Raw genomic sequence first — 9855 nt, 5'->3', positions numbered from 1 at the left:
CCCCCGCCCCTCAACCCCCCCCCAGGCTGCCCCATGGGCACCAGGGGCGCCCCATAGACACCCCATAGACACCCCATAGACACCCCATAGACACCCTATAGACATGCATAGACACCCCATGGATACCCTACAGAAATCCCAGAGACAGCCGATAGACACCTCAGAGATGCCCCATAGACATCCTATAGACACCCATAGACACCCTATAGACACCTCAGGGACACCCTACAGACACCCCAGAGACACCCATAGACACCCTATAGGCACCCCAGAGACACCCATAGACACCCTATAGGCACCCCAGAGACACCCCAGAGATACCCCATAGGCACCCTATAGACACCCCAGAGACACCCCAGAGATACCCCATAGGCATCCCAGAGACACCCCAGAGATACCCCATAGGCACCCTATAGACAACCCATAGACACCTCAGAGACACCCCACAGCTGCCCCATAGAGACCCCGTAGACACCCTATAGACACCCCATAGACACCCCATAGGCATCCCGTTGACACTCCTCAGCTGCCCCATAGACAGCCCAGACACACCCCACAGCTGCCGCATAGAGACCCCGTAGACACCCCATAGACACCCCATTAATACTCCACAGCTGCCCCATAGACACCTCATAGACACTCTGCAGCTGCCCCATAGGGAGCCCTGAGGAATGGCAGCTGCCCCACGGTGTCCCCATAGACACCCCATAGAGAGCCCTGCAGCTGCCCCACAGCTGCCCCATAGATAGCTGCATAGGGAGCCCACGTGGGTCTCACAGCTGCCCCATGTAGTTGTCCTATAGGCTGTCCCATAGATACCCTATAGCCAGCCCCATAGGGAGCCCAGGGGGCTGGCAGCTGCTCCACAGTGTCCCCATAGACACCTTATAGGGAGCCCCACAGCTGCCCCACAGGAAGCCCATGGGGGTCCCACAGCTGCCGCACAGGCCCCCCCCATACACCCCATAGACATCCCATTGAGACCCCCAAACCCCCTACAGACACCCCATAGAGACACCCAGACCTCAAATGGATGGTTTATTGCATTCCCAAGCGCTGCCCCACATCGCCCCCCAAGTGTGGGGAGGGGTCTGTGGGTCAAACGGGGTCAGGGAGAGCCGGAGCCCCGGGGACCCTGCAGAAAGGGCACAGGAGGGGGTGAACCCCAATGTCCAGACCCAAGTCCAGGGGTCCCCGGGGTCCAGCCCCCCAAGTGAAGGGCACCCATCGCCCCGCCCCCCCAGTGCCCCCCCCCGTGCCTAGAGGTGCACGTCGAACACTCCGTCCTGCAGCTCCTGCAGCTCCTCGGGGGGCCCTGGGGGGGGTTGGGGTCGTTATTTGGGGCGGGGGGGGGTCGGACCCTGGGGTCGGGGGTCACGGTTGGGGTCTCACCTGCGGGGCTGGGCGCGGGGGGGTCCCGCGCGGGGGGGTCGCTGGTGACGCTGCGGCCGCGGGGCCGGCACCGGGCACGGAGCGAGTCCCGGCACCCGGCGTGACAGCGCAGGCCGCAGCCTGGGCACGGCGTGAGCGCCCCACAGCGCCCCACAGCGCCCCATAGAGCCCCGCAGCGACCCATAGCACAGCCCATAGCGACCCATAGCGACCCATAGCAACCCTACAGCGCCCCACAGAGCCCCGCAGCGACCCATAGCGACCCATAGCAACCCCAGAGCGCCCCAGAGCGCCCCACAGCGCCCCACAGCGCCCCATAGAGCCCAGCAGCGACCCATAGCACAGCCCATAGCGCCCCATAGCGACCCACAGCGCCCCATAGAACCCCAGAGCGCCCCACAGCATACCCCAGAGCGACCCATACCATACCCCATAGCACACCCCATAGCACACCCCATAGCGCCCCATAGCGCCCCATAGCACACCCCATAGCGCCCCATGGTACCCCATAGCACACCCCATAGCACACCCCATATCACCCCATGGTGCACCATAGAGCCCCATAGCATGCCCCATAGCACCCCATAGCGCCTCATAGCACCCCATAGTGCCCCTAAAGAGCACCATAGTGCCCTATAGCACCCCATAGCACACCCCATAGCGCCCCATGGTACCCCATAGCACACCCCATAGCACACCCCATATCACCCCATGGCGCACCATAGCGCCCCATAGCATGCCCCATAGCACCCCATAGCGCCTCATAGCACCCCATAGTGCCCCTAAAGCGCACCATAGTGCCCTATAGCACCCCATAGCACACTCTGTAGCGCTCCATAGCATCCTTTGGCACCACCCTGGTGTCCCATAGCGCCCCATAGCACCCCCCATGGCACCCACACCCTCCCGATGCCACCCATGACCCCCCCGACCCCCCCCCCTGCACCCCCCAGCACCAATGACCCCAGTGACCCCCCGCCCCTCCCCCACTCACTGCGGCACTTCAGCCCCGGCCTGTGGAGGCCCCAAATCTGGGGGGGGGGGGGGAGGCAGTTGAGGGGGGGCCCGTGTGAGGGATCCCCCCCTCGTGCAAGACCCTCGTGCAAGGGGAGCCCAACACCCCCCCCCAATACCAGCACACACACACAGAGCCCCCCTCGTGCAAGGCGCTCATGCAAAGCCTCCCCTTCCAGCCCCCCCTTGCCAGGCGTGCAAAACCCTCGTGCAAACCGGGGGGTGCGTGTGCAAGGTGTGACCCTCGTGCAAACCCCCCCCACGGGACCTGGCGGGGGGGGGCCTGGAGGGGGTCTGTGGCACAGAGGGGTGCACGAGGGTGGTGCAAGGGGTGCACGGGGGCGGTGCAAGGCGTGCACGGGGGTGCACGGGGGCTCACCGTGCGGGCGCAGTGGCTGCAGGCCGTGGGGCGCAGGGGGGAGCTGCCCACGAAGCAATGGGGGGGGCCCGGGGGGGGCCCCTCGCTGCAGCGCAGGAAATAGGCCAGAACCTCCTCGCGGGTCAGGCTGCCGTCCCTGCCCCACACGTAGGGGGAGATGTGGGGCTGGACCCATGGACCCACATAGGGCAGGTTGGGGAGGGGGCCATGGGGGGTGAGGGGCAGTGGGGGGCCCTATGGGGTGTTGGGGGGCATTGGGGGTCTCCCCTCCCCAGCCCAGGCTGCTGCCCCTGCCCCACACATGGGGGGAGATGTGGAGCTGGACCTATGGACCCACATGGGGGGGTTGGGGGGGGGTCCCCGTGGGAGTTGGGGGGCAGTGGGCGGCCCCATGGGGTGATGTGGGACAGTGGGGGGAGGTCTCAGGCACTGGGGTCCCCGGGGGGGGATTTGGGGGTACCAGATGCCGGGCCCATGGGGGAGGGATCAGGGGGGTGGGTTTGGGGGTCCCTGTTTGAGGGTCCCGTTTTGGGGTCCCCGTTTGGGGTGTCCCAGTTTTGGGGTCCCTTGGGGGACGTCCCCTTTGGGGGCTCCCTTTTGGGGTCCTGTTGGAGGATCCCTGTTTTAGGGATCCTGTTTTGGGGTCCCATTTGCGGGTGCCCTCTTTTGGGGGGGTCCCCTTTTGGGGCGTCTCTGTTTGGAGTCCCCATTTGGGGGTCCCGTTTCAGGGGCCCCATTTGGAGTCCCTTTGGGGGGATCTTCACTGGGGGTGTCCCCATTGGGGGATCCCCGGTTTTGGCGTCCTGTTTTGGGGCCCCTTTTTGGGTGTCCCTCTTCGGGGGGTCCCCTTTGAGGGTGTCTCTGTTTGGGGTCCTGTTGGAGGATTCCGGGGGGTGCCCGTTGGGGGGGGTTCCCGTTGTGTGCCCCCTTTGGGGGGTCCCGTTGGGGGTCCCGCTGGGGGTCCCGTTGGGGGGGTCCCGTTGGGGGTCCCGGGGGGGGGTCCGCACCGGTCCGTGTCCAGCTCCCCCCAGAGCCGCAGTTGGGGGAAGCTCTGCCCCACGATCGCGAACTCCTCCCGCGAGATGCGCCCGTCCCCGTCCACGTCGAAGTCCTGGAAGATGCGCTGGAGCCGCCGGGACCCCCCCTCAGACCCGGGACCCCCCCCCCCGGGACCCCCCCTCAGACCCGGGACCCCCCCCCGGGACCCCCCCTCAGACCCGGGACCCCCCAGACCCCGCCTCGGGACCCCCCTTCATGCCATGATCCCCCCAAACCCCACGGGAGACCCCCCTCATACCGCGACCCCCCAGGCCCCCAACGGGCCCCCCAGACCCCCCCCATCATATCAGCTCCCCAAAGCCCCCCCAGAACCCCCCAAAGAGCCCCCCGCGGGACCCTGCTCCCCTTAACACCCCCGCAGAGACCCCTCCCCGGGGATCCCCAGAGCCCCCCCAGACACCATCACCCCCCCCCACCCCCCCAAAGACCCCCCCCCCGAGCCCCCCCCGGCCCCCCCACCTCCACGAGCCGCTCGAGCTGCGGCCGCAGCCGCGCGGGGTCGGGCCGGGGGGGCTCGGGCAGGAGCCACTCGTCCATGGGGACAACGGGGGGCAGCGACAGGGGGGGCCCCGCCTGGGGGGGGGGGCAGAGGGGGCGGTTGGGGGGTCCCTGACCTCCCATTAACCCCCGTTGCCCCCCATTACTCCCATTGCCCCCCACTAACCCCCATTAGTTCCTATTGCCCCCTCACTGCCCCCCCGTGTGTCGCACCCCCCCATTGCCCACCCACCGCCCCCCTTACACACTCGCAGACACCCCCCCTTGGGGCTGTTGCACACTCACTCCCCCCCCGTTACACACCCCCCCGTTGCACACTCGTACCTGTGTCACACCCGTGTCACACACCCCTGTTGCACAGCCCCCGTTGAACACGCGCCCCGTTGCACACTCACCCCCGCTTCACACTCACACTCGTGTCTCACACTCGTGTCACACCCCCGTTGCACACTCACACTCGTGTCACACTCACACTGGTGTCACATTCACCCCCGTTGCACACTCACCCCCGTTGCACACTCACACTCGTGTCACACTCACACTGGTGTCACATTCACCCCCGTTGCACACTCACCCCCGTTGCACACTCACACTCGTGTCACATTCACCCCCGTTGCACAATCACCCCCCTTGCACACACACCCCCGTGTCACACTCACCCCCGTGTCACACTCACCCCCGTTGCACACTCACGCTCGTGTCACACTCACGCTCGTGCGCGGCTCGCGCTGCAGTGACAGCTCATAGAGCTGCGCCTCGGTGGGACTCAGCGCCAGGGACACCTGGGGGGGGGCAGGGGGGGGCAGGGGGTGCAGGGGGTTGGGGTGCAGGGGGGCACTCGGGGCCCTCGCCCGCAGCAGCCGCAGCAGGCTGGGTTTGGGGGTGCACGGGGGTGCATTGGGGGGTGCACTGGGGTGCATTGGGGGTACATTGGGGTGCATTGGGGGGTGCACTGGGGGTACATTGGGGGGTGCATTGGGGGGTACACTGGGGTGCATTGAGGGTACATTGGGGTGCATTGGGGGGTGCATTGGGGGTACATTGGGGTGCACAGGGGGTACATTGGGGTACATTGCGGTGCGCGGGGGTGCATGGGGGTACATTGCGGTGCATGGGGGGGTACATTGGGGGGTACATTGGGGCACATTGCGGTGCAGGGGGGGTACATTGGGGTGCAGGGGGGTACATTGGGGTACATTGCGGTGCAGGGGGGGCACATTGGGGTGCAGGGGGGTACATTGGGGGGTACATTGGGGCACATTGCGGTGCAGGGGGGGTACATTGGGGGGTACATTGGGGCACATTGCTGTGCAGGGGGGGTACATTGGGGGGCACATTGGGGCACATTGCGGTGCAGGGGGGGTACATTGGGGGGCACATTGGGGCACATTGCGGTGCAGGGGGGGTACATTGGGGGGTGCGGGGGGCACATTGCTGTGCAGGGGGGGCACATTGCGGGGTGCGGGGGGTGCCCCGCGGCCCCTCACCCGCAGCAGCCGCAGCAGGTCGCGGTCCTCGGGCGGCGCCGCGGCCGCCCCCAGCAGCCCCCGCAGGATGGCGAAGCGCTGCCGCAGCTTGTGCGGGTGCGGGCGCGCGGGGCCCCCCCAGTCCGGCAGCGCCGCCTCCAGCGACACCAGGTCCCGCAGGTGCACCCCGAGCGCGGGCACCGCGCCCCCCGCCGCGCCCCCCGCCGCCAGCAGCGCCCGGTACCGCCGGTAGTTGCCCCCCGCGGCCACGGCCTCGGCCAGGCGGGACCCCCGCGGGGGGGGGGGGGGGGGCACAAGGGGGTGCGGGGGGATATGGGGGGTTATAGGGGGTGTGAGGGTATAGGGGGGACATAGGGGTGATGGGGGGGCATAGTGGGTTGTGGGGGGTTATGGGGGTACAGGGGGGAATGGGGGGTATGGGGGGTATAGGAGGATATGGGGTCAGGGGGTATGGGGGGTATAGGGGGGACGTACGGGTAATGGGGGGGGCATAGTGGATTATGGGGCAACATTGGTTCGTGGGAGGTTATAGGGGGTACAGGGGGGGTTGGAGGGTATGGGGAGTATGGGAGGATATGGGGGGATATGGGGTCAGGGGGTATGGGGGGTATAGAGGGGACGTAAGGGTAATAAGGGTGGGGGGGCATAGTGGATTATGGGGCAACATTGGTTCGTGGGAGGTTATAGGGGGTATGGGGGTACAGGGGGATATGGGGGCATGGGGGGGATATGGAGGCATGGGGGGACGTCGGGGGTACAGGGAGGTATGGGAGGATATGGGGAGATATGGGGTCAGGGGGTATGGGGGATATAGGGGGGACATAGGGGGTACAGGGGTTATACGGGGTGTAGTGGGATAGGGGGTACAGAGGGTATGGGGGGGCGTGGGGGTACGGGGGGTATGGGGGGTGTGGGAGGATATGGGGCGATATGGGGGTACAGGGGGGTATAGAGGGTTATGTGGGATATGGGGGCATGGGGATTATAAGGGGATATGGGGGTAAGGGGGTACGTGGGGTGTATGGGGGATATGGGTAATGGGGTATAGTGGGATATGGGGAGATATCGGGGTACAGGGGGGTATAGGCGGTTATGGGGGATATGGGGGTACAGGGGGTGTGGGGGGACGGGGGGAACACAAGGACGGGGGACACGGGGGGGCAGTTTAGAGCCGGGCAGGGCTTGGGGGTGACGGTTTCCCCCCAGCGCCCCCACCAGGACCCCCCCCAGTATCCCCATGTGCCCCCAGAACCACCCCAAGGGCCCCCCGGAACCCCTCAGGACCCCCCAGGATCCTCCCAGAGCGCCCCAGGCCCCACACAGGCCCCCCGGGACCCCCCATGTCCCCCCCATGTGCCCCCCCGGCCCCACCTGTGTGACGGGGGGGGGCAGCAGCGCCAGGGTCTGGCGCAGGCGGGTGATGGAGCCGTGGCCCAGCCCCCCCACCACGGCCAGCAGCGAGTTGAAGTTCCGCAGCTCCAGCAGGCTCTGGGGGGGCAGGGGGGGGGTCACCGCTATGGGGCAGGACTATGGGGCAGGGCTATGGGGCAGGACGAGCACCGCTCCGGGGCAGGGCTGTGGGCTAGGGTAGTGCTTCGGGGCAGGGATACTGCAGTGGGGCAGGGCTGGAGGGCTATGGAGCCAGTTATGGGGCAGGGCTATGGGGCTTGCTGTGGGGCAGGGGTATGGGGCAGCGCTGTGTCTCTCTATGGGTCAGGTCTGTCTCTCTATGGGGCAGGTCTCTCTATGGAGCAGGTCTGTGGGGCAGGTCTCTCTATGGGGCAGGTATCTCTATGAGTCAGGCCTATGGGGCAGGTCTCTGTGTGGGCCAGGTTTATGGGGCAGGTGTCTCTATGGGGCAGGTCTCTCCATAGGGCAGGTCTATGGGGCAGGTCTCTCTATGGGGCAGGTCTATGGGGCAGGTCTATGGGGCAGGTCTGTCTATGGGGCAGGTCTGTGGGGCAGGTCTCTTTATGGGGCAAGTCTATGGGGCAGGTCTATGGGGCAGGTCTCTCTATGGGGCAGGTCTATGGGGCAGGTCTATGGGGCAGGTCTCTCTATGGGGCAGGTCTATGGGGCAGGTCTATGGGGCAGGTCTCTCTATGGGGCAAGTCTATGGGGCAGGTCTATGGGGCAGGTCTCTCTATGGGTCAGGTCTATGGGGCAGGTCTCTCTATGGGGCAGGTCTATGGGGCAGGTCTATGGGGCAGGTCTCTCTATGGGTCAGGTCTATGGGGCAGGTCTCTCTATGGGGCAGGTCTATGGGGCAGGTCTATGGGGCAGGTCTATGGGTCACCTGGCCGAGCTGGAGCAGGCGGGCGATGGCGCGCGCGCGCTGAGGGGCCGCGGTGGGGCCGAGCACGAGCAGCTGCGCCCAGCGGGACTCGGCGTTGCTGAGCGCCACCACGCGGCGGAGCGCGGGACTGCCCCCGGCGCCCCCCCGCCGCGCGAAGCTGCGGTAATCCCGCACCTGCGCGAGCGCGTGAGCGCGTGAGACACGGACGGACCAACCCCCCCCCCCCCCCCCCGGGCACACGAGTGTGATACACAGCGCGAAACGGGCCCAGGCCAAGCACGGGGGGTGCAGAGGGGACCCAGCCTGGGGTGTGCAATGGGGGACACACACGTGGGTCTTGCACAAGGGTGTGCAAGGGAGAGGAATCCACCCCATAGGTGTGCAAGGGAGGAGGGACCCGTGTTGGGCCTTGCACGGGGGGGTGCAATGGAGAAAGGCACGGGGGGGGTGTGCCCGGGGGGGTGCACGGGGGGTGCACTGGGGGGTGTGCACGCTCGTGTGCGCTCACGCGGACGCGGGCGATCGTGCGTTGCTCCATCCTGGTGAGCAGCGCGGCCAGCGCGGGGGGGGGCAGCTGCTCCAGCAGCAGCGAGCGCTTGTGCCGCGCCGCCAGGGGGCGCTCGTCACCGGTGTCACCGGTGTCACCATCGCCGGTGTCACCATCATCATCGTCGCTGTCACCATCCCGGGCCCCCAGCGCCTCCCTGCGCACGGGGCACGCTCAGGGGCCTTGCACACGCGTGTGAACATGTACAGACCCCCCCCACCCCCCCCACGGCACCAGCTTCGTGCAACAGCCCCCCCGTGAGTGCACAAAGACACGCGGATCTGGGTGTGCCCCCGTGTGCCCCATATCCCCCATAACCCCCATATCCCCCCATGTTCCCAATATCCCCCATCTCCCCCCATCTACCCCCATCTCCCCCCATCTCTCCCCATATCCCCCATATCTCCCCGTATCCCCCCATGTCGCCCATATCCCCCCAGATCCCCCCATCTCCCCCATATCCCCCATCTCTCTCCATACCCCCCATACCCCACATCCCCCATATCCCCCCATATCCTCCATCACCCCCATCTCCCCCATCTCTCCCCATATCTCCCCATATTCCCCATATCCCCCCACATCCCCTCATCCCCCCATCCCTCATATCCCCCCATGTCCCCCATATCCCCCCATATCCCCTCATCCCCCCATCCCTCATATCCCCCCATGTCCCCCATATCCCCCCATATCCCCTCATCCCCCCATCCCCCATATCCCCCCATATCCCCCACCTCCCCCATGCCCCCCAGCCCCCCCATACCCCCCCACGCCCCCCGTGCCCCCCATTCCCATCCCTACACCGCCTCCAGGTCGATGCCGGGGTCGGGCCCGTCCCCGCGCAGCGCGTCCCGCAGCGCCCCCAAGCGGCCGAGCGCGGCCGCGTCCCCGGCCAGCTCCGCGGGGAACGCGCGGACCCAGTACCTGGGGGGGGACACGGGGGGCTATGGGGGGCTATGGGGGGTCATGGGGGGCTATGGGGGGGTATGAGGGGCTGTGGAGGGCTGTGGGGGGCTATGGGGGGCTATGGGGGTCGTGGGGGGCTATGGGGAGTCTAGGGGGGTTAAGGGAGGCTATGGGGTGTCATGGGGGTCGTGGGAGATTATGGGGGCTATGGAAGGTCTAGGGCGTCCCATGGAGGGTTTGGGGGGGTCATGGGGTGCCTAAAGGGGGTCTGCAGGTCCAG

General features: G+C 67.0%; 1 protein-coding gene and 1 long non-coding RNA gene across 2 annotated transcripts; both read right to left on the bottom strand.

Moving 5' to 3' along the window:
- Positions 1–176: 176 nt before the first annotated feature.
- On the bottom strand, positions 177–420 carry LOC115602968. The gene is made up of 2 exons (XR_003989740.1): positions 247–420; positions 177–213 (listed from the first exon to the last, which is right to left on the bottom strand). It is a non-coding gene; the product is annotated as an uncharacterized LOC115602968 (long non-coding RNA).
- A 601-nt stretch (positions 421–1021) lies between these two features.
- LOC115602966 (RAS guanyl-releasing protein 2-like) lies at positions 1022–9593 on the bottom strand (the record flags this gene model as incomplete). Its single annotated transcript, XM_030474443.1, has 13 exons — positions 1022–1135; positions 1260–1315; positions 1393–1512; positions 2387–2423; positions 2786–2921; positions 3793–3908; positions 4304–4417; positions 5053–5124; positions 5830–6103; positions 7202–7317; positions 8126–8299; positions 8634–8829; positions 9471–9593. Coding segments are annotated over 12 exons (1534 nt in total), but the record flags the coding sequence as incomplete, so codon positions are not given.
- Between the last annotated feature and the right edge of the window lie 262 nt (positions 9594–9855).

This window comes from Strigops habroptila, unplaced genomic scaffold (assembly GCF_004027225.2).
Source record: "Strigops habroptila isolate Jane unplaced genomic scaffold, bStrHab1.2.pri NW_022045592.1_ctg1, whole genome shotgun sequence".
Taxonomy (NCBI): Eukaryota; Metazoa; Chordata; class Aves; order Psittaciformes; family Psittacidae; genus Strigops; species Strigops habroptila.
Note: the sequence above shows the minus strand (reverse complement) of the source record. Positions and strands in the feature narration are given on the sequence as shown.